Below are 25,721 nucleotides of genomic sequence, written 5' to 3'. Positions count from 1 at the left end.
TCTGTAAATAAGAATAGTTTTGTGCTTTTTTTGTATAGAATCCACAGAAATCTGAAGTTTTATAAGGCAAAAATCTTTGCTTCAAACTTGTCTCTGATTCTTCCCTGGCAGTCTGTAATTTCTGAAGTGCACAGCATGTTAGCCACAAGAGCATGGATTACTTGCACAATTATGTGCACATTTGTTCAGAAACAAAACATTACTGTCTGTCAACAGTTACTTACATTATTGATTTGGGCCTTTAAACATGCAGTTTAAGTGGACTCTGTCCAAATTCTGTTGAAGAGAAGCTGTTTTATAAATGTGATAAAAGTAGAAGTTCCATAACTTTCTACAGTTCTCAGATGATCTCCTTTGCTGAAATAAGTAGAAAGTCAATGTTCACACCATTGTGTGCTAGCATCTCTTTTCTACAGTTCAATAAAACATAGTAAATAACTTAAGGTTTTTTAAACAGTTCAGAACTGACTTATAAAGGAGGATATTTAACACCAGATCTAGTAATTGTTGTTTTTGTTTTTCCACAATTAGGATGGGAAATAAAAAGAATTCCAAGCAGTCCTTGGACAACACGACAGTGTCAACCTATGATAGTAATGGTAGTGGAAACAGAGGACTTCATAAGTATTATAAACAAGCTTGGGAGAATCTGAGGTACGATGGAAAAGGATTTTCTTCCAAACATGAGACTCCCCACCAACATCATCATCACCACCACCATAACCGTCATCCAGTAACTAGACAAGAAACCCTTGACAAGCCTCGTGTTCGTGGCAACGGAAGAGGAACTGTTGAAGGATTCCGAGAAGCGAATGAAATTTTGGTTAGTGATGTTGCAGCTCTGTATTCTAGACCAGAAAAACCTAAACATAAGGCCAGTTCTCATCATTCCATGGCCCCTTCTGTTTATGACCCTGATGAAATTGAGGTTTGGTATAACCATGACCATGAGACTTCCTTGAGAAGGAGCAAGTATTGAAATTAAAATGATCACAATTGGAATCTACGAAGCTAAACTTTAAGTAGTTTATCAGGTCACTTTAAATTATGTTTCAAGTCATGTGCTCGCAGAAGTATGTAACGTACATCATCAAGGTTATTATGTGACATTTTTTGTTTAATAATACATCTAAGTAACTTCTTGATAGGAATAGAATGTATGGAGTAATCTCTTTAATAATAACACGTGACTTAGTTTTCTCTAGTATTAAACATAGACCTATTTAATGTATTTTGTATTTATACACACAGGGGGTTTGCAGCACAAGTAAACTGGGTTTTTAAATGAACGACAGGATAACTTGTAAAAAACAAACTGCTTTTGTAGATATTATGTGCATTATTTCCTTAGCCTAACCCTGAAGATTTTTGTAGGCAGATTTAAGGGTCATGTTTACTAAATGTAAGATTGACATAGAAGCAATAATTGAAATCTCAGGTTTCTTTTCATCACATTTTTTTGTTGCTACACAAAGTAATAGCTTATACTGGTATTATGAATTAGTTGCTACTGATTTGTAACAGCAATGAAGACATAAAAATAACCAAATTAAAAGAAGCAATACACACTAGCAACGGGCAGATATCCTTGTTTAATAAATTTTACTTGTAATTAAAATCTACTCTCCTTGTATTGGTACTGTACAATACGAACGTTGTTTAGTTTCAAGTGCACGTCAGTTTCTTTACAAATGAAATCAGTACCAGTGAAAAGAACCTTTCATGTCTGTGAGTTAATCGGTTGTAAGATTTTATTCGCTTTAAAGTAGAGGAAGCTAGTTAAACCGAAGCTGCCATAGAGGGTATTATTTTGATCAGACAAACTAATTTGTATCCATTTTCTCAATTAGGGTTTACACATTGTTAATAAATCACGGTTGTCTATTACATTACGTAGATGAATTTGGTGAAGCCCAAGATACATTTATAGGGTTAACGAAAATGATTTACTTTGGATTATACCAGAAATATACAATAAAATATATAATAGTAGGTGTAAGTTGCTTTGTAATCTCTTTAACCCAAACATTGATTGCTTCTGTCATATGGTTTAGTAAAGCAGGAGATATACCACAACAAAATGTTGAATTACGTCGGTGTTTGTCCACCAAGTTATCGTAGTCTTATAGTAAATTCAAGAGTTCGATTCTTTTCTTTAACGAACACTCTGACTAGTAGTGACCGGTAAAGCAAGTTCTTACTTATCTAAATGACTGTCAAGCAGGACCATTGTTGTTAAGGCACTCGACTCGTAACCTGAGGGTCGCGGGTTCGAATCCCTGTCACACCAAACATGCTCGCCCTTTCAGCCATGGGAGCATTGTAATGTGACAATCAATCCCATTATTCGTTGGTAAAAGAGTAGCCCAAGAGTTTGTGGTGGGTGATGATGACTAGCTGCTTTCCCTCTGGTCTTACACTGCTAAATTAGGGACGGCTAACGCAGACAGCCCTCGTGTAACCTTGCGCGAAAATCAAAATATATAATAAACCAAATAAAAATGACAATTTTACCAGAATATAGCGATTTTTTTTACCATTTAATTATGTTTTGAAATTGAAAGAGATTTGTTGTGCACTTGGCTGTGTTGCCAAAGGTGTATAGAATAAAAACGCAGGAAATATAATTTAACTTTTCACGTTTGATTAGAAATAGAGTTAATACAAAAATATTGTTAAAGTCCCCTGTCGGTCAGTCAGATCTTTCATTGCTGAGAAAAAAAAGGCCAGCAAAAAACTTTTTAATTTAGGGTATCCAGTCAGCCACCTGTGTTTTGAGTAATTTGAAAAACAGAAATTTCGTGTGTATTCCAGATTTCGATACTTACACTTCACAAATAAATCTGGTAATTCAGGTGTAGGCCTTTTATAACGTCCCTTAATTCGAAGTTTCCCAGCAAAATTTTGGCAATTGAAAGGTTTCTTTTCTAAATATTAAATAATGTAATTGCATTTAATCTTTGCAATGCCATCGGTTGTACTGAAGTTTACTATGACGAATTCATTATTACCAGGACAAAAGTTAACATTAAGTGGTGTTTTATGTCATTTGGTAAATTATGAAACACTGTTTAGAGATTTAATTTATGTGTACGTTTGCCTCCTGTCAACCTTTTTGTAAACGGTTGTAAACAAGTGAAAATTTCAGACCATTTTTAGGGTTAGGCTGATGAAGGCTACTTTACAAACTGTACACTGGAGGTAAGACAAACTTTGGTATTTATGTTGCACGAGATAAATGTTATAGGTCAGAAGTTGAGAGGACAAAAACTATGTAAAAATTAGCTTTAGATACAAACTAATGAATGTATATTTGTTACTCATAATTTAATTTTTAAAAATTCAAAATGGGTAAAAAGATTTTTATAAGACAAAGTCATCAATACATCGTGTGTGTTTGACTAAATAACTGATGGTTACAAAAGCATTGATACGTGTTTACATGAAAAAGGATACCAAAGTGTTGATTTAATGTAAGTTTTTTTAGATTAACTAAGATTATGTTTAGTATGTCAAACCTGTAAAAAAGGGGAGACTGAGTTGAGGATGGAACTAAATATGATAGTCCTACTTTTAATGTCAATACAGTGTAGTATATGTACTTTTAACAGCAATACAATGTAGTATATGTACTTTTAACAGTAATACAGTGCAGTATATGTACTTTCTCAAAATTAACAAAAACTGTTCATCTATATCAACTAGATTCACTAGGGTTTCTAAACTTGAAGCTGTGAGAGATAACTGTAACAACAAATTTGAAACAAACATTGAATATTGATGTCTTGTAAGCTTTTAAAAACAGTTTCATTATTTATCAAAACTTGAGAATGGGTTTATAGCACATACACAAATCAAACTGGGAATTTGGAAGAAGTCTGTTGTGTGGTTCACTTTGTAATAGCAGCATGGACCACAAACTGGTTCTATCAGGAGACCAATAATGTTAATAACTTGGATAATAAAGAGGCACAATGCCATTCGAGACCTTTCCGCTCCATTTTAACCTCTGGATCTATGTAAGGAAAACAGAACTAGTAAGGTTTGAGAAAAAGTTAGCTCGATCTGTTTGAACCCCCATTTTATATGGGTTTGAGAGTATTTCTATGCTATTTGGTAAAAGCCAGCATGCTGGTTAGAAACATTTAAAGTAATATAGGTTCAGAAACTGATAAAGGAAACAATAACTGGGTTATAGTTATCTTATTTAAAAGGATATGAACTTAATTTATAGGCGTCTTGAATATTTTCATTTTTTGTTACATTCCTTTTGTAAATATAATCTGAATAAAACCACTGTGAAACAAAAACAAGCATTCTCTTATTATTTATCATAGTAGGTTCCTAAAAGTAAAGAACATGTTAAATACAATTGTGTCTATTTGTTTTACCATTTTAGTTATTCGTTTTTTTTTTATTATAGAATAATCACAAATATTAGGTTTGATTCAATACCTAAATAATAACATGTAACACTTTATCCTAGATCTTGGGTTCCACTAAAATTACACTGCTGGAACTGTTTAGTAGATTTTCATTGGTCACGGGTCATTTTAGGAAAGACTGTGGACTGTTTAACATATTCTGCGATAACTATTTTTAAATGGAGCATTAAATCCATGGCACTACTTTTAGCTAACAACTGGTGTTTGTGACTTTGCACGTACGGTATTCTCTGTTATTTCTGTAATATTACTTTTATTAAAATAATTAGTAAGTGTTTGTTATATTTACTTTTGTTATTATACTTTTATTATTGCAAACGTATTACATGGACCTAAATCTCGTAAGCTTGCTGAACCTCGCGAGATTTTGAGTTTAAGGCCTAAAACATCGTTGACAGCGAAGTAAACCAAATAAACAATGCAGTTTAATCTTTATAAGAACGTACAAAAAGTATATTTCAGTTTATTTGATAAGTATAATATTACACACATTACTAGACTGACTTTCAGTTTTAGGATACTTTTCTTTCATCTCAAATTAATATAGATATTTAACTTCAGTTTTCAACACACAACCATCAATAGTACCAAATGAACAACAGAAGTAAATCTAGTCATACCTAACATGAGTGTTAATTACCATAAAGGTAAGAAGGTTAGTATTCTAAGTACTATAACAATCTTCACACCCAGTAAGATTAACAGAGGCATTATGAAAAAATGTTTTTACTCTGAAAAAAACAAACAACAAAACTGAAGAAATGCCTGTTTTTGGCATATATAATAGACGTGGAGAAAACATTTAGACTAAAACCTATGAACACGAATATAAAACTTGTGGAGAACCAGGACGACCTCTACATAACAGCACAAGTGAACTCATGAACGTTCTAAGTAACATGATACGAACAACGAAACCCTTCAGCTTATCACTATATAAATAACCACGAACTTTGTCCTTTAAACTTTCAAGTTATAATAAATACAAAAGACCAGAATAACCTTCATCAGGTACAAATAACTTCAACTTAATATTAACATTTATAACAATAATTTATAATACAACAAATATTATTTTTCTGTAGCGTTGATTACGGTTTATGATTTGGTGTAAAACAAAACGTTGAGTGTGAAATTAAATACAACAATTATTTGGTGTTTATTATAAGGTCGTCATGTGTTGCATTAAAATACAAATAATAGTATTGTTTAAAAGGTTCTAAATGTGAATTTACGACAGACTTGCTCGTTTATTTGATGCTAAGATTAGAAGTCGATAAAGGTGTAAGGCTGGAACATTGTGAAATAAAGGTTTATTTCATCAGATGTCAAGGTCATCCGATTACTAAAACATGTTAAAAATAAGTGTTCACTACAACAGTTGCGAATTGTAAATATAGTGTGTATCTCCATTGCTGACAAAAATACAAAATTTTCCGTATTCTAGTATCATTTTCATTCCAACCCGTATCCGAATTATTCAGTGGCATAACCAGGGTATCTACTTAGTGGCAAAAATTAAAAATCTGAAATTAATTTAAGTTTTTAATAAAATAGTCATCAAAACAAATCAAATGAAACAGTGTTTATAAAAGTTTTATTTTTTTATTAAATGACACAAAACAAGTTTATGTACGAAAGCTGAAAAATATGTTTTCAATATGTATATATTTTAAGGAGACCAGGCCCCTGTCCCTGGCTATACTTCTGGTCTTGTATATTTAAAAATTACGGTTTAAACACCGAACGGTAACTGAGTATTAGAACCAACAGGCCAAAAACATTAATTATAAATGACGTAATTTACAGATGTTCTATTTTTTCACATTTCTCTTTTTTATCGGATTCAAAACCGGAGGTATTTAAAAATTTGTATTTCAGATCCATCTTTTTTTTTTTCTTTCCACAAGTCACAACTCTAATATTAAAGCAAAAAGAACAAATGAAGATTACTATGGCAACCAAACAACATCTGCAGTTTATCCGTATTTGTAGTCTTATTTTTACGTCATAACATTTTATTTGTTTCCGTAAATTACAACGGTCGAAATATATATTTTAAATTTTATTTTATATTTAAAATAACCTAAATTTTGATTTTAATCTAGAAATTAATTAAATTTACGGTATTTGCCAACAAGAGTAATACACACAAATTTTTCTTAACACAAATGTATTTTAATGTAAAAATAATAATACAATTTATAATAACAGTTATTACAAATAATAATTTACATAACTTTTTACAGACCTACAGACAATATGGATTCTTATATCTGGTGTGGAATTGAATATTTTATCTTCCGTTCACGAGGGCCCGGCATGGCTAGGTAATTAAGGCACTCGACTCTCGTAATCTGAGGATCGCGGGTTCGAATCCCCGCCACACCAAACATGCTCATAATTTCAGCCGTGGGGGCATTATAATGTGGCGGTCAATTCCACTATTCGTTGGTAAAACAGTAACCCAAGAGTTGGCAGTGGGTAGTGATGACTAGCTGCCTTTCATCTAGTCTTACACTGCTAAACTAAGGACGGCTAGCGCAGAGAGCCCTCATATAGCTTTGCGTGAAATTCAAAACAAACCAAACTAAACTACGGTTCACGATGAGCGAATGAATTCCAAGTTGACATCGGTACAGCTCGTTCAACGGCTAGCTAGCTGGTTTACTAAATACACGTAAGTTTTTCACAGACGAAAACGTCTAATGTCCTCAAAGGAATACTGACGTCCGAATTTAATTCACTAAAGTCAAACGTTTTATAATGATAGAAATCTGTAGAGGTTCGTGGTCAAACATCTGTAGTTTTCCGATTTATAAATGTTTATAACTATATATTTAGAAACGGCTAGTATGGGTAAAGAAGCACTAATAGAGGAGTAAACAACGTTTCAGCTCAAATAACTTAAACTGAAATCAAAGGTAATTACACATCAGTGATGCAGGCAAGTTGGTCAACCAAATACAGTAACAAATATAGTGATACTGAAAGTTATACTTTGTCTGTAATTTTTGATGTAAAAATAAACATTCTTCAGTGGAACTTTGTGAACATTTAAGAAAAAAAAAACAACTTTCTAAATGTCACGTCACATAATTATATATATCATTCCTTTAACCTAATAAGCTATTTTCATGAAGTTACATTAAAATAAGTTGAAAATACAATTTGTCAAAAACTAAGTGAAAAGATGACATTATTATAGAATTTGTTTGTGTAACTTAATCTAGCTCTTTTGTAAATAACCTTTCTTAGTTAAGGTCTCATTCATTGATGTAATTTTTCACAGTATAATTCTAGAGTATTTGACAGAATTGTATGACACAAATATAAATCCAATATTTAAAAATACTTTTAATGACACAACAACATTGTACAGTTCACAATACTACCCCTTCGAGGATTGTGAAGTTCCTTGGACAATCATAATACAAAAGAAGTTGTCTATTCACCAAGTTTCTTTTTTTTTCTCCTGAGGCCTCTGATATACAGATGGGTTGATGACTTGGCCCTTAAGCCTCTGGTATACAGATAGATTGATGACATGGCCCTTAAGCCTCTGGTATACAGATGGGTTGATGACTTGGCCCTTATGCCTCTGGTATACAGATGGGTTGATGACTTGGCCCTTAAGCCTCTGGTATACAGATGGGTTGATGACTTGGCCCTTAATCCTCTGGTATACAGATAGGTGGATGACTTGGCCCTTGCCATCACTGACTGCCTTCTCAAAGGGGGAGTTTCTACTAGGGAGGTAACACAGTGAATCTACTAGTAATTCTGTCCTTGATCTTCTAGAAGTGTGTATACAGGAGCCAAGGGCTCCTCAGCAATTTAAGTTTCTGAAAATAAATTGTATTTAGCTGTTCTCTTCAAGACGTACTTCACAAGGTTATCATAATGGATGACTTTTGGTTTAGGTTGTCTTCTTTTCTCAATGCTGTAAACTATGCAAGTGATTCTTTTCAGTGTGACTTTGACCCTTGCTCCCATACTACCTAACTCTGGAGTTCATCATTTCTTATGATTAGAATTGTTCATAAGGTCTTCTTGTAGTGACGTTTAGTTTTAGCACAAGCTGACTTAAACCTTTATATGTAAAAACGGCTGGTTTGGGTTAAGAAAATTGTTTGTGTAGAGGAGCAAACAACGTTTCGATGTTCTTCAATCATCGTCAGGTTCACAAAGAAAGAAAGAGGTAACTGACCAATAGCTGACCACATGTTTGAAGGGCTTGTGTAATTTAGTGTAGGAATGTAGAGGGCATGCTCAGATGTTTGATTATATTTATTAATATAGGTATAAAGGTATTCCTCTGTATTGGTTTATTTTGGGTTTGAATCGTTGTATAAGTAAAGCTTCATTAATTTTGCGTTTGTTTATGTTTGTTTCTTTATTTAGTATTTGGATGTTTTCTATGGTTATGTTGTGTTTATTTGACTTGCAGTGTTCGAAAACGTGTGAAGGCGACTTTTTATGTTCTTTGAATCTGGTTTCCATTTTTCTACTTGTTTCTCCAATATAGAAGTCGTGGCAGTTATCACATTGTATTTTACAAATAATGTTGGTGTGGTGTTTGTCAGTGTAGTTTTTACATAGTATAGACCTTAGTTTTGTGCTTGATTTTTTAATAAATTTGGTATTAACTGGAATGTCATATTTTGTTACTAGTTTTTGCCAAATGTTGGTTATTTTTCTGCTGATGTCAGGAATATATGGTATGCAGCAGTATATGGTTTCGTGATTTTTTAAATCGTGGGATATATTTACTTTTGTTAGTTGATTTTGCTTTTTGTCTAGGTGTGTGTGTATAATGTTTTCTACGGTTTGTGGAGGAAACTTATTGATGTTGATGCAGTATTGTTTTATTTTGTCTAATTCATCGTTAATTTTATCTGGTGAACATAGTTTTATGGCTGTGTTTATTTGGTTTCTTAGTATGTTCAGGTTTTGTTTTGTTTCATGTGCTGAGTCCCAAGGAATGTATAGTCCAGTATGGGTGATTTTTCGGGAGATTCCTGTTTTAAATTGTGTATCGGTTCTTGTAAGAAGGTCAAAACCTTGTTCGTTCCTCTATTAGTGCTTTCTCTATCCATACCAGCCGTTTTTAAATATACAATTTTCTCTACAAGTATGTTTTCTCGTCATCACGGAGTGTTTATCACTGTTATAGCTTCCGAGGTTTGTAGTATATTAACTGTAGGAAACCACAATATATAAAACTGTCTCTGGAAACGTCGATTTATAAATTTTAGGTGATGTTCTCGAAAGTTAATTTGGAAACAATATTTTACTTACACACATAGTATATTGTTACTTCTTATACTTGAGAATCGTCCACAAATTTAGGGAATAGATGGAAATTTCGCAATACACCTTTAAGAGTATAAGTTGCACACATTTGTACATATATATAGTTAGCTAACACAAACACTGGTATTAAAATAAATATATAATAGTAAATCCGTTAGAGGTGGACTTTAGTTTTTCGTCTGCAACAAATAACAGCAAAAAACGCATTATTGTGCTTACAATGGCATTTATGTTACTTTCTCGTAAAAAGTGTTGTTGCTAAGCCTCTCTGTGAAGGTGGCGCATCGAAAGTGGAACCATTCTAAAATGGCTGACTCAGTAAAGAATATAGTTTCTCAAAATTATAAGGTAAAAACGGTTTACAACTTTATTTAAAAACAAATATTTTTGGATATACTTCTTTATTGAAACACACGTCGATTTATATTTATTTTAGAAAGTTCTTAAAGTATCATTAGTAGTATGCAATTTAAGATAGATATTCTGTTTCACGGTTTTGGCCACGGGCTCTTTTTAGACATGAGATGTTTGGTTTTTATTTCAAGTGTAATAAACTCGTTATTTTTATTATTATTTACAAAGACAGCGCTCTTAATGTTAGAAGAATATTGTTGTCTTTCAATGACATCATTGTAATTTGTAGGGCTGTCAACTTTTAGGAATCTGTTTGAAAGGTTTTGAAAAAGTAAAATTTTAGTTGGCGGTAAAGCGTTGCGGGCGTCGAAGACCGTCTCTTTCTTGGGGTATGCTTCTCAAGATAATTTTTATATTGAACGGGGCAAAATGATGTAATCTTATGCATTTCCCGGATCAGTGTAATACTAAATTTGACGAAAATGCATTATAGAACCTTCTTGTTTGACTTAAACGTGATATTTTTTATTAATGCGTGTAACCGTGAAAAAAGGCCCAGATACGTGAATGTTTGCAGCCAGTCATTAATTAAACTGAAACATCAGATTTTGGAGCATTAGATAAAAAAAATAAATTTACATTTTAAAACATTTATGAAACTGGTAATAACGTTTTTGAACACGAAGTGGAGTTGTAATTATAATTGTCAGGAACTAAAGACAGTGTAGTAGAAAACACAAGATAGTGCGGATTTAAGGATGAAAACTACCACATGTTAATACAGGGTATGATGTTGCCAATAGAGCCTTAAAATTTGTAGTAAATAGCAAAAGTGCTTCTGGTGTTTTATAAGTTATAGGCCCACTTAAGTGGTGTAAACTTTAACTACCGATACATATGTGTATCTAGAATTAATAAAGCAATCTCAAATTTTGTATTTACACTAACAAAAGTGTCGCTCGTCTATATTTGTAGTAGATCACAGTGCGTAAAATCGTAACTAACCGTCGAAGACTTGTTAGATATCTTATGAAGGTATATAACGAACCTGATAAGCAGGTGTGTTTTATTTCTATGTAATGTTAACCGTAAAAAAAAAAAAAAAAAGATGCATGCATTACGTAGTTTTCAAAATGGGTGAATATTTTATTAAACTATCGGAATATGAAATTGGCTCTCACCATGATGCCGTAACTTAGGCCTAATTTTACACACGGCTTCTTGGCAATTTAGGCTTAAATACAATACCTTGTATGAATCATTCTAGTTGACTAAACATATGAGATTAGACTTGGATCCGATTATGAAAATATACTATATCGCAACATATATTTCAGGCGTGAACTTACGAAAAAAAAACCAACTAATTGTATTTAAAGTTAATATCCTTTCCTTGCACGGCAAATATCGAGAAAAACACTCCACTTTGTGATTTTAGACCTACCTGAGTAGTATAGCTAATGTTAAAATCGTACTAGTTATAACTACATGTAATAAAACGAAATAACTGTAAGGTGTAATAACACAAAGATGAAATAGAAAATACAACTAGATAAAATAAATTTGTTTCCGTTTTAATATAAGATCGATACTTGAGTCAACACTAAGAAGGAAAAAAAACAACACGTTAAAGTGTTTTTACAAATCAGAAAATCTTATTGTTACCTCTTGGTTCTTAATACGAATCAGGAATTCACTACCAAAAACATCTACAAAACAGGAGTAAACTTTTAAAATTATGAAAAAATGCGTAAGATTGAAAATGTAACTTAATTTCCAGGTGAAACAATCCAGTTCGTCTAACTCTTGTGGCTACAGTTCAAAGTCACTGAGTCAACGTTCGTCATTAAGTGAGTATTACTTAATTTATATACTAAGTTTTCAAACGTTATCTAAATAAAGATCCACTAATTTTCATGGTAACATTTAAAAGTCACTAATAATATAAAATTCCAGTAGCAGTTATCGAGGCCCGCTCCAAGAGGACACAGATACGTCTGCAGATTTGTAATGTTAAATAACATCTGAGTTTCGATACTCCTGGTGAGCACAGCACAAATAACCCATTGTTTATCGTCGTGTTTCACTACAAAACAAACAAACTTTATTATCGAATGAATGTTTTATTTTCTTTCAGGAAACAAATAAAACTACGAAAATTCTCTGATATTCCCAGTTATCATGATGTCTTAAGTATGTTGATGGAAAACACAGAATAATAACAGGATGTGTCTGTGGCAAGGAAAGGGACTGGACAAAAATTTTGAGAAAAGTGAACATATTTAACTACATGCTTTAATCTAAAAAACATGGTTTTATAGAACAAATGTGTGCTAGATGGCTCTAAATATTGTATAAAATGTGATAGTATTGTCGAATATGTATTGTTTGCTCAATTCTATGCTGACCAAGACTAATACTAGAGGGCATTATATATATAAAGACAACAATGCTAGATTCCTCAATGGCACGTGCTACCAATTTCACAGTCATACAAGAGATATTGTATTCTTGAAACATCACTTCATTTGCTACTATCTATAGTATGTATCACGTTACAGCCAATCCTTTATAATGGGGAATAAATGTGATATCCAAGGTGACTGATCTATTTCCATAAGTAACTAAAGCAATAAAAAGTCAGTGATTTCCTCTCAATATTAAACACAAAATATGTGAAATATACAGAAAATTTAAAAAAGCATATTTTAACTTACGCGGTATAAAACATATGACAAGCTTTATTTACCATACATTTTTAGTCATACCATCAAGAAAATAAGCTTTAATAATGAATTTTTAATTTGGGGTCAGAATTTTAAAAAATAACTGATATTTAGATTTTTTTCACGCATTTTTCCATATTGCATACTTTTATATATAGAGGCCACTAGTAGGTTGTGATGAAATATAAGGCAACCGAAAAAAAGTACAAAAGTAGCGTTCTATATCTGTTTAGTGTTTTGTACATTTATATATTTGTTGTATAATAAGTGAAATTCAATGTTAAACACGTGAACAAATATTAATTAGCACTTTCAAAATACATGATATTAGTTCTGTTACGGCAATATATTTTTGAGGGCCATAAATCTACCATAATGGTAGTTGTTAGCTTGCAATACTAGATTATTAAACCTTTCCATACCTTGTTTTCCTTTTTTTATTAATTAATTCGACCTATACATTACTAACAAGTAGTTTGTGCTCTTAGACTGTGAATCTGATGGTTCATTTTCGCGTTCCATTATCGCACAACTGTGTTGTAAGAATGGTAGCCAACACTTATTATTCGTTTTTTTTCCTACTGTCAGTTTAAAATTAGGAATGGCTATTATGTACATATAGCTCTTTACATAATAATGCTAAAGAAGCAAAGGAAAGGAAAAGTCACCATATTAATATTAACTATTTTTACTTTTATTTCTTTATATATATATATATATATATAATTATTGACAGACATCCGTATATAAATATATTCTATCATTTCTATAAAGTTCAATCAATCAGTTTGGATAACCCAATTGCCAGAAAATTGTCCAATGCAGCTGTCGAGCCCCAGAGGCCAGAATGGTACCAACATCTCGACCAACACCAGGTTAAGTATTCCAAGTCTTGTTACAACTACTTGATTAATTACTTATATGTAACTGATATTAATGAAAGTTAGTTTAACTAACAGAAATACTCATCCTCTGAGCAGGTGTAACTGGACCTGTGACCTTTTCTGGAATTCTCTGTCAGTTCTACTTGTCATTCAGTAATGTTCACCGTTCATGAGGAAAAGGATTTTATTGAAATTTTAGTTTAAAAATGAGCTATCATCACAACATTACATCACAGATTTTTATTGAAGTGTTTCTTTGTAGACGCAGTTACAAATTAAAGTGTCTTGCTTTTCTGTTGCAACACTCATGAGATTTTCACTGAAGAAAGACAAATATTTTTTTAAGTTCGTTTTTTCTGTTGTTTTATATTTGAAACTTATTCCCCTTCTTGTTTGTAGTTTTTACATTTAAATCTTAATAATATCATTTTTGTGGATATTTTTTTTTTTTTTGTTTCTCAGCTATGAAAACAGTGCCTAATTATAAAAATATTACTCGGTTATGATCAGTGATACGGTAGCCTCTGAGATTTCAGTTTTAGATGTATACATCGTAAGCTCGTTAAAAATAATATTATATTAAAAATTTGAACAATATTCTGTTCGTATGTTATTAATAGATGGCGCGTTTGTGGGAGATATTCAAATTCTTGAAGAAAAACACGGTAAAGTGTATTAACGTTGATCAAATTACTACGTCGCTGCAAGACCTTGATTCCAAAATCACTCGGTCAGAAGTTGAAAGTGTTCTCAAAGATGTTAAAGACAAAAGTGGAGTGGTGGACTTCAACGAATTCTTGTATGCGTTATGCTCAAAGGATCGTTGTAAGGGAACATTAGAGACATGTAAGTACATCTACTCTTATTAAAACGACGGATCGTTGTAAGGCAGTGGTTCTTAACCTTGTTGGAGATACTTAACCACGGAAGTTTCGTACTTGCATTCACTGAACCCTTCGTAATTGTAAAAATAAAATATGATTTTTTCAAATTCAAAACATAAGTAGATATTTTATTAGTGCACAAAATGAACCATGCATCAGTTGCACACAATCTCACTGTGTTCAAATAACAAAACCAACAAAACATGAATTTCACACAAAAGCGAAAACATAACTCAATGAATATTTACTGCAAATCAATGCGACTTTTGCTGTTGCCTTTCAGAGACAAGTTCAGAAATGCAGGGCTTCACCTTGGCAAGTGTCACTCTCATATCATTTCAATAACAAAGTCTGTTCCTTTTCTTCGTTTTTATGTCTACCATCCTCGAAAAGTATTGCTCGCAAAGATACATTGTAACAAACGGTATGAGTATCTCAAGGACTTTCTTAGCAATAAGATTTGGTGACACCAAAACGTTGAGAGCGTTGTTGTTCTGAAAAGTTGCTGATGAACCTGGCTCTGCTGAAGTTAAGCAGTTTAGAAATGAAGTGAAAAAAATGTTTTTTATCAAATCAAATAAGTTGCGTTATGCCTAATAATAATAGTTATTGTATTCCACATTTCGTTATAGTTTATCAGCCCTTATATCTATCTTTATTAGCTTACCTGTCCCTTTCCTTTAACCTTTCGGACTAGAACATCTTGTGAGAGAGTACGGGTATGTAATTCCTGGCTTGTCATAAGCAACTATTAATATGGTACAACGATATTATAAGCAATTATTAATATAGTACAACGCAATTATAAGCAACTATTAATGTTACAACGCAATTTTAAATTTAATGACTTTTAATCTATTAGTGTAATTAGTCTATGATGCACACCATCCGGAGACATAAATTGTCGTATTTGAACAATTTGCGTGTATAGAATTTGATTAATAATTATAATTATTTACAGAAAGCTTAATTAATGAAAACAGATCGGTATGATTTTATCTACAAACAATATTAAGAGATTAAGTGTTTTTAAATCACAGAACCGTCAGTCCTAACAAACAGTATGTTATTATTAATATAGGCCTACGAAGAAGGTTTGAGCTTGCACATTTTATAGTTAAAAATAAAACGACATTAAATCACTTTAATAAAGCTATTTATGTTTATTATGCATTTAAATGTTACAGAATTATAAAATGTAATATAAATATGTCGTGTATTTATATTGTTATCTACTATAGACGAGGGAAGTTAGGCACTTGAATTAATGATGGACGGATGTTGTTTGTCGTTTGTATACCAATTGTTGTCGGCCAATTAAAAAATGAGACATAATATTTTAATATCTTTTGAGAACTTTTCCTTTCTTCCCAGACTTCTGGGTTTTTAAAAGTTAAAGTTGAAAAGTAAGTTTGTAAAGAAAAGCATTAAAAAACAGTTTGAAGTAATATATAATTTTTCACTTATTAGTTAATCCATCACACCTGGAGGCCGCACATTGTCGCTTGTACACTAGAAGACAAAAAGTATTTTATTCTGCTATTGCAAAGTTCACTTTTCGATTTTCTTTGGGTGATATCGAACGCCACTACAAAAATAAGTCTAAACCGCATGTGTTGAAACATTACACCGTTTCTCAATGTCTCCAAGGTAAATAACAAATATTACTTTACAATTTAATTTATAAAGAGATTTATTATTGTGTTATAAAGTGTCTAACTAATTACCTAGTGTCGGATGTATGGAAGAAAAATAATGACTCGATATATCGTTTAGAGACGAGCCGTATATCCTGTTTTTGTCTTTGATCTGGAGTTTAAATGAATTAAATCAATGTCCTCGTTGAACACAGGCTCCCGGTTACACCAACTAAATGGAATAACAAACTGTTGACAGAGAATTGTAATAATAAATAATATTTGAATTATTTATTTTATTTTTTGAATTTCGCACAAAGTTACTAGAGGGAAGGCAGCTAGTCATCACCACCCACCGCCAACTCTTGGGCTACTCTTTTACCAACGAATAGTGGGATTGACCATCACATTATAACGCTCCCACCGCTGAAAGGGCGAGTATGTTTGGCGCGACGGGGATGCGAACACGCAACCCTCAGATTACGAGTCGCACGCCTTAACACGCTTGGCCATGCCGGGCCAATAATATTTGAAGGGTTTCATAACTGGACAGTATTTGGTCAAAATATATTACTGTCATTAAAAGAAACCAAGCCGAGGAATAAAACGTTAATGTAATTAATAAAAATCATTGTTTCACTGTTTTCTTCTACTCTTGTAAAAACGGTTTGTCTGACAGCGGACTTCGATATCCTTAATTGGCAAAGTACAGACGCCCAATGTGTAGCTTTGTGCTTAACGTTACGTATTATAATTTATCTCTGACGAGTCTTAGATTTATTATATTACGTAAGTTGCGTATTACGATTTCAAATAGATGGATATTTTAGTCTAAATTTAGAAGTTAAGTGAATTTGATCTTGTTGGCAGATATAAATTTGATACATATTGAAATTCACTGTTTAATAAAAACATTTTTACTTACATACAATTTTGAGTGGTATCTGGTCTAGGTCCAAGACGAGCAAATTAATTCTGAGTTGATACTGTTACCTCTCTCTTAAGTTAGCTCGCTTGGTTGGCCTCACATCTGTCTTTTTACCGATGAAGATATTTAGTTTACTTGCAGAAATACTAACGTTTGAAGTTAATTCATTAAAGTTGAACAGTTTGTAATGTTCAAAATCTATAAACGTTTCTGGTTAAATTATGTAGTTTTCCGATTAATAAATGTTAATAATTATAGTTTTCGAAGCCTATAGTATACTGACCGTAGCTGACAAACAAATGATATTCTTTTTTGGCGTCTTATGATGGCATGCTTTTCTATATCCACGCGAGATTTTCGAACGTTCAACAATGTTCGAGTACTGGGTGGCGTTTTCGTAAACCACATCGTTGATTCTTGTTCTCGAGATTCTTTTGTAAATTTAGAGACCAAGCAGGAATTGTGCAATGCACATCCAACAATATACGTCACACGCATAAAAAAAACTATACCGATACAAACGTAGGTACTAAAATAAATGTAAAACAGGAGATATTACGTTAAGTATAAACAAACTCGCAATACATAATTTGGACCGTTTATGGACAGGCCTTATGCTTCAGATTTATCCTTGTTACTATTACATTCTTTTATTGTAACGTGTTATGTTAATTAAGCTATAATTATTTTAAAATTAACACTATATTTTGCTAAATTTTTAGGACTGTCAGATAAACAACTTTGGAAAATGTATTGTAAAACAAGAAATATATCAAAACAACTCCAAGACACCAAATCTCCTTACATTCAACCTCTACCATTTGTCTGGAGCGTGAGTAAAAGTTCACGAAAAATATCCATAAAGAAATGTAATAAAGAGAAAATGGGAAAAATAGAAAGAAAAAAGGTTGAGGTTGAAGAAGACAAACAAAAGGTAGGCTAAAGGTTACTTATTTTTCATTATCTGAAAGACAAACAAAAGGTAGGGTAAAGGTTACTTATTTTTCATTATCTGAAAGACAAACAAAAGGTAGGGTAAAGGTTACTTATTTTTCATAATCTGAAAGACAAACAAAAGGTAGGCTAAAGGTTACTTATTTTTCATTATCTGAAAGACAAACAAAAGGTAGGGTAAAGGTTACTTATTTTTCATTATCTGAAAGACAAACAAAAGGTAGGCTAAAGGTTACTTATTTTTCATTATCTGAAAGACAAACAAAAGGTAGGCTAAAGGTTACTTATTTTTCATTATCTGAAAGACAAACAAAAGGTAGGGTAAAGGTTACTTATTTTCATTATCTGAAAGACAAACAAAAGGTAGGGTAAAGGTTACTTATTTTCATAATCTGAAAGACAAACAAAAGGTAGGCTAAAGGTTACTTATTTTTCATTATCTGAAAGACAAACAAAAGGTAGGCTAAAGGTTACTTATTTTTCATAATCTGAAAGACAAACAAAAGGTAGGCTAAAGGTTACTTATTTTTCATTATCTGAAAGACAAACAAAAGGTAGGGTAAAGGTTACTTATTTTTCATTATCTGAAAGACAAACAAAAGGTAGGGTAAAGGTTACTTATTTTTCATTATCTGAAAGACAAACAAAAGGTAGGGTAAAGGTTACTTATTTTTCATAATCTGAAAGACAAACAAAAGGTAGGCTAAAGGTTACTTATTTTTCATTATCTGAAAGACAAACAAAAGGTAGGGTAAAGGTTACTTATTTTTCATTATCTGAAAGACAAACAAAAGGTAGGGTAAAGGTTACTTATTTTTCATTATCTGAAAGACAAACAAAAGGTAGGGTAAAGGTTACTTATTTTTCATTATCTGAAAGACAAACAAAAGGTAGGCTAAAGGTTACTTATTTTTCATTATCTGAAAGACAAACAAAAGGTAGGCTAAAGGTTACTTATTTTTCATTATCTGAAAGACAAACAAAAGGTAGGGTAAAGGTTACTTATTTTTCATAATCTGAAAGACAAACAAAAGGTAGGCTAAAGGTTACTTATTTTTCATTATCTGAAAGACAAACAAAAGGTAGGGTAAAGGTTACTTATTTTTCATTATCTGAAAGACAAACAAAAGGTAGGGTAAAGGTTACTTATTTTTCATTATCTGAAAGACAAACAAAAGGTAGGGTAAAGGTTACTTATTTTTCATAATCTGAAAGACAAACAAAAGGTAGGCTAAAGGTTACTTATTTTTCATTATCTGAAAGACAAACAAAAGGTAGGCTAAAGGTTACTTATTTTTCATTATCTGAAAGACAAACAAAAGGTAGGCTAAAGGTTACTTATTTTTCATTATCTGAAAGACAAACAAAAGGTAGGGTAAAGGTTACTTATTTTTCATTATCTGAAAGACAAACAAAAGGTAGGGTAAAGGTTACTTATTTTCATTATCTGAAAGACAAACAAAAGGTAGGCTAAAGGTTACTTATTTTCATTATCTGAAAGACAAACAAAAGGTAGGGTAAAGGTTACTTATTTTTCATTATCTGAAAGACAAACAAAGGTAGGCTAAAGGTTACTTATTTTCATTATCTGAAAGACAAACAAAAGGTAGGCTAAAGGTTACTTATTTTTTCATTATCTGAAAGACAAACAAAAGGTAGGCTAAAGGTTACTTATTTTCATTATCTGAAAGACAAACAAAAGGTAGGGTAAAGGTTACTTATTTTCATTATCTGAAAGACAAACAAAAGGTAGGGTAAAGGTTACTTATTTTCATTATCTGAAAGACAAACAAAAGGTAGGGTAAAGGTTACTTATTTTTCATTATCTGAAAGACAAACAAAAGGTAGGGTAAAGGTTACTTATTTTCATTATCTGAAAGACAAACAAAAGGTAGGGTAAAGGTTACTTATTTTTCATTATCTGAAAGACAAACAAAAGGTAGGGTAAAGGTTACTTATTTTTCATTATCTGAAAGACAAACAAAAGGTAGGGTAAAGGTTACTTATTTTTCATTATCTGAAAGACAAACAAAAGGTAGGGTAAAGGTTACTTATTTTTCATAATCTGAAAGACAAACAAAAGGTAGGCTAAAGGTTACTTATTTTTCATAATCTGAAAGACAAACAAAAGTTAGGCTAAAAGTTACTTAGTTTTCATAATCTGAAAGACAAACAAAAGGCGGGCTAAAGGATACTTAGTTTTCATAATGTTGGATGTAATAAATACAGGTACTTATCTATCCCTGTACTAACCACTGATAGACAGCTGTATGATGTAATAAATGACAGGTACTTAGCTATCCCTGTACTAACTACTGATAGACAGCTGTATGATGTAATAAATGACAGGTACTTAGCTACACCTGTACTAACCACTGATAGACAGCTGTATGATGTAATAAATGACAGGTACTTATCTATCCCTGTACTAACCACTGATAGACAGCTGTATCATGTAATAAATGACAGATACTTATCTAACCCTGTACTAACCACTGATAGACAGCTGTACGATGTAATAAATACAGGTACTTATCTATCCCTGTACTAACCACTGATAGACAGCTGTATGATGTAATAAATGACAGATACTTATCTATCCCTGTACTAACCACTGATAGATAAGTACCTGTCATTTATTATATCATACAGCTGATGTAATAAATGACAGGTACTTATCTAACCCTGTACTAACCACTGATAGACAGCTGTATCATGTAATAAATACAGGTACCTATCTATCCCTGTACTAACTACTGATAGACAGCTGTATGATGTAATAAATGACAGGTACTTATCTATCCCTAACCACTGATAGACAGCTGTATGATGTAATAAATGATAGGTACTTATCTAACCCTGTACTAACCACTGATAGACAGCTGTATGATGTAATAAATGACAGGTACTTATCTATCCCTGTACTAACTACTGATAGACAGCTGTATGATGTAATAAATACAGGTACTTATCTATCCCTGTACTTACTACTGATAGACAGCTGTATGATGTAATAAATGACAGGTACTTATCTATCCCTGTACTAACCACTGATAGACAGCTGTATGATGTAATAAATACAGGTACTTATCTATCCCTGTACTAACCACTGATAGACAGCTGTATGATGTAATAAATGACAGGTACTTATCTATCCCTGTACTAACTACTGATAGACAGCTGTATGATGTAATAAATGACAGGTGCTTATCTATCCCTGTACTAACCACTGATAGACAGCTGTACGATGTAATAAATGACAGGTACTTATCTAACCCTGTACTAACCACTGATAGACAGCTGTACGATGTAATAAATGACAGGTACTTATCTATCCCTGTACTAACTACTGATAGACAGCTGTATGATGTAATAAATGACAGGTGCTTATCTATCCCTGTACTAACCACTGATAGACAGCTGTACGATGTAATAAATGACAGGTACTTATCTAACCCTGTACTAACCACTGATAGACAGCTGTACGATGTAATAAATGACAGGTACTTATCTAACCCTGTACTAACCACTGATAGACAGCTGTACGATGTAATAAATGACAGGTACTTATCTAACCCTGTACTAACCACTGATAGACAGCTGTATCATGTAATAAATACAGGTACTTATCTATCCCTGTACTAACTACTGATAGACAGCTGTATGATGTAATAAATGACAGGTACTTATCTAACCCTGTACTAACTACTGATAGACAGCTGTACGATGTAATAAATGACAGGTACTTATCTAACCCTGTACTAACCACTGATAGACAGCTGTATGATGTAATAAATGACAGGTACTTATCTATCCCTGTACTAACTACTGATAGACAACTGTATGATGTAATAAATGACAGGTACTTAGCTATCCCTGTACTAACTACTGATAGACAGCTGTATGATGTAATAAATGACAGGTACTTAGCTATCCCTGTACTAACCACTGATAGACAGCTGTATGATGTAATAAATACAGGTACTTATCTATCCCTGTACTAACCACTGATAGACAGCTGTATGATGTAATAAATACAGGTACTTATCTATCCCTGTACTAACTACTGATAGACAGCTGTATGATGTAATAAATGACAGGTACTTATCTATCCCTGTACTAACTACTGATAGACAGCTGTATGATGTAATAAATGACAGGTACTTAGCTATCCCTGTACTAACCACTGATAGACAGCTGTATGATGTAATAAATACAGGTACTTATCTATCCCTGTACTAACCACTGATAGACAGCTGTATGATGTAATAAATACAGGTACTTATCTATCCCTGTACTAACTACTGATAGACAGCTGTATGATGTAATAAATGACAGGTACTTATCTATCCCTGTACTAACTACTGATAGACAGCTGTATGATGTAATAAATGACAGGTACTTATCTATCCCTGTACTAACTACTGATAGACAGCTGTATGATGTAATAAATGACAGGTACTTATCTATCCCTGTACTAACTACTGATAGACAGCTGTATGATGTAATAAATGACAGGTACTTAGCTATCCCTGTACTAACTACTGATAGACAGCTGTATGATGTAATAAATGACAGGTACTTAGCTATCCCTGTACTAACCACTGATAGACAGCTGTATGATGTAATAAATACAGGTACTTATCTATCCCTGTACTAACCACTGATAGACAGCTGTATGATGTAATAAATACAGGTACTTATCTATCCCTGTACTAACTACTGATAGACAGCTGTATGATGTAATAAATGACAGGTACTTATCTATCCCTGTACTAACTACTGATAGACAGCTGTATGATGTAATAAATGACAGGTACTTATCTATCCCTGTACTAACTACTGATAGACAGCTGTATGATGTAATAAATGACAGGTACTTATCTATCCCTGTACTAACCACTGATAGACAGCTGTATGATGTAATAAATGACAGGTACTTATCTATCCCTGTACTAACTACTGATAGACAGCTGTATGATGTAATAAATGACAGGTACTTATCTATCCCTGTACTAACTACTGATAGACAGCTGTATGATGTAATAAATGACAGGTACTTATCTAACCCTGTACTAACCACTGATAGACAGCTGTACGATGTAATAAATGACAGGTACTTATCTATCCCTGTACTAACCACTGATAGACAGCTGTATCATGTAATAAATACAGGTACTTATCTATCCCTGTACTAACCACTGATAGACAGCTGTATCATGTAATAAATACAGGTACTTATCTATCCCTGTACTAACCACTGATAGACAGCTGTATGATGTAATAAATACAGGTACTTATCTATCCCTGTACTAACCACTGATAGACAGCTGTATGATGTAATAAATGACAGGTACTTATCTATCCCTGTACTAACCACTGATAGACAGCTGTATCATGTAATAAATATCAGGCTACAAGAAACATGCAAGTTTTATAGAAGTAATATGTTGTGTGCACAAATACAGGTGTAATAACAAGGCAGAAAGTACATTTTAAACCTTTAGTGATGTCAAACCTAGCATATTTTAACTGTATAGAACAACTAGTGAGAGTTACAACCAATGGTGGTCAATACACTAAACATGTTTAATTTTATGTTGAACAGTATTCTCAAGAAAACAAAGTTTTGGTGTGAAAGTTATGAATAGATTGTTTTCCCCTCTAATGAAAATGTTATAATGAAAGATACTGCAGTATGTTTGTTTTTTCTAGTGGAAGAGGTTTTTTATAGGTTAGCTTTATTGATTAAATTTGTAAAAGTGTGTCCAAGAAAATGAGATAATTTGATCATCTACAAGTGCGTCTGGTGTGGAAAGTTTTCCTGTGTCCTACAAGCATTGCTGGCATGGAAAGCTTTAGTAAGGCTACATTCCAAGAAACTCTCCTTTCTTGGTCTTATTTTTCCAGATCTCTTGTAGCAGTTTAATCTCACTAGCAAGAATAATATCAGTTCTGTCCGCTCATGACAAGCCAAAAGTATTGAAGTCTCCACTTCATGCAATGGAGTGAAGAGAAATGGATGTTTCTGCCCATCTGTGGTTATTTTAACCTGAACTTCCACCATGTTTAGATGACATGAGGTTTAAGCTTTATTGTATCCTGTGTTGGCAGGATTTCTAATGTATGAAAAATTTTAGTCCAAGTAAATATAAATTTATAATTAGTGGATTGAAGTTATTTTCTGTTGGGAGATGTCTACCCAATTATAAGAAAATTTTTTGTAGAAGAAACATTGATCACAATTCCAAATTTACTGTTTCTAAATGAAACATGGTGATCTTTTATTCAAATGTACCAGTTTTTTGGATCTAAGATGTCAGATGTGTTACCAAAGTTGACATATTTTACTTGTCAGTACATCTAAAATGCATATCTTCAAATTTTTCAAGTATTTTTATCTAAAAATTAGATTAAAATAAGTATTTGATTACTCTGGCATCAAATGTATTCTTCCAAGTGAAAGTCACTCTCTGAAGACCTGTTCATTCCCACTGTTGTATTACGATTAATAGCAGTTTATTTTATCTCTGAAAACATTGCAGTATTTCTTTAAATGCTCTTTAGTGTATTTCAAATCATTACCAATTGTAACATATCCTTGTTTATACAAATTTAGTTCTAACAGTACTGAATATGGATAGTTTTTATGTAACTTGGGAACCCACAATAATTAAGGTATAATGCTGTTTTAATACATTCAAATTAAACCCTGTTTCACATCAGACAGGAGAACAGACTTTTCTAACACTTCTCTACAGAGAAGTGTTGTAATGTCTGTACAACACAACCACATATTCTTATGACTTCCATTTGTACTTTTAAATTCTTTCATATTTTGAGGTAGCATAAATTAAAACCGGGTATTACTTGTGGGGGGCCTGGTGTGATCTATATATTGGTTAGGGTTCTTTACTCTTGATATAAGGACTGCCAATTTGAATCCCTGTCTCCAAATATGCTTATCTCACTTTATAAATGATTAGGCTTAGCCATCCAAGTGGAAAAAAATTCTTGGCTTAAAAAAAGTTTTGGTTAGAATTAATAACGTAATAAGGGGAGGAGTGGAAACAGTGGAAGTACTTTAAACATAAACAGTTCAGAAGAGCTGGATGTGTTCCTGATTAAAATCTTTTTCTCCATTAGGCCTAGTAATTAGGTAGAGTGTAATGTTTGAATAAGATTAATCTACCTCATTACTCAATTTAATGATAAAAAATATCTATACACTAACTGTTGAAGAAATACTTGTAGTAAAAAAAAAACATTATAAATTTAGTTAGATCCAAGTGCTACTGACCTGCACAGGTTTCACAATTGTTAGAAGAACTAACTAACTGATAGTTTTCAAAATAACACATCAAAACAAGTTTAATCACTCCATTTACTTCCACAACAATACTGAAACTTCACATTGGTAAAAGATATTTGAAGCCTCAAGTTGTTGTAACTTTACCCACATAATCATTGTGGTGTTACCAAGATAAACAACATTCATTTTAGTTACTAATTCAAAATCAACAAAACTGTGAACGCCTACTGATTAAGTTTCCAGACGTACACTACAAGCACGATGATGTTAGCCTTGTGTTG

At 32.4% G+C, this 25,721-nt stretch overlaps 2 protein-coding genes across 4 annotated transcripts in view; both read left to right on the top strand.

The window, feature by feature from the left end:
- LOC143253993 (sushi, von Willebrand factor type A, EGF and pentraxin domain-containing protein 1-like) overlaps positions 1 to 4,310 on the top strand; it is a 113,700-nt gene extending 109,390 nt beyond the window's left edge. For all 3 annotated transcript variants that reach the window (XM_076508687.1, XM_076508685.1, XM_076508688.1), the window contains one exon: positions 532 to 4,310. In XM_076508687.1, coding sequence (XP_076364802.1) covers positions 532 to 979 — 448 coding nt within the window. In that variant the 3' untranslated portion in view covers positions 980 to 4,310. The remainder of the gene's footprint in view (positions 1 to 531) is intronic.
- A 5,691-nt stretch (positions 4,311 to 10,001) lies between these two features.
- On the top strand, positions 10,002 to 24,294 carry LOC143253994 (uncharacterized). The gene is made up of 7 exons (XM_076508689.1): positions 10,002 to 10,109; positions 11,896 to 11,965; positions 13,616 to 13,716; positions 14,346 to 14,571; positions 16,080 to 16,259; positions 17,897 to 18,108; positions 24,039 to 24,294. The coding sequence occupies exons 1-7, from the start codon at positions 10,068 to 10,070 to the stop codon at positions 24,138 to 24,140; spliced, it is 933 nt and encodes a 310-aa protein (XP_076364804.1). The 5' UTR covers positions 10,002 to 10,067; the 3' UTR covers positions 24,141 to 24,294.
- The last annotated feature ends 1,427 nt before the right edge of the window (positions 24,295 to 25,721 follow it).

The sequence above is a fragment of the Tachypleus tridentatus genome, chromosome 6 (assembly GCF_004210375.1).
Source record: "Tachypleus tridentatus isolate NWPU-2018 chromosome 6, ASM421037v1, whole genome shotgun sequence".
Taxonomy (NCBI): Eukaryota; Metazoa; Arthropoda; class Merostomata; order Xiphosura; family Limulidae; genus Tachypleus; species Tachypleus tridentatus.
Note: the sequence above shows the minus strand (reverse complement) of the source record. Positions and strands in the feature narration are given on the sequence as shown.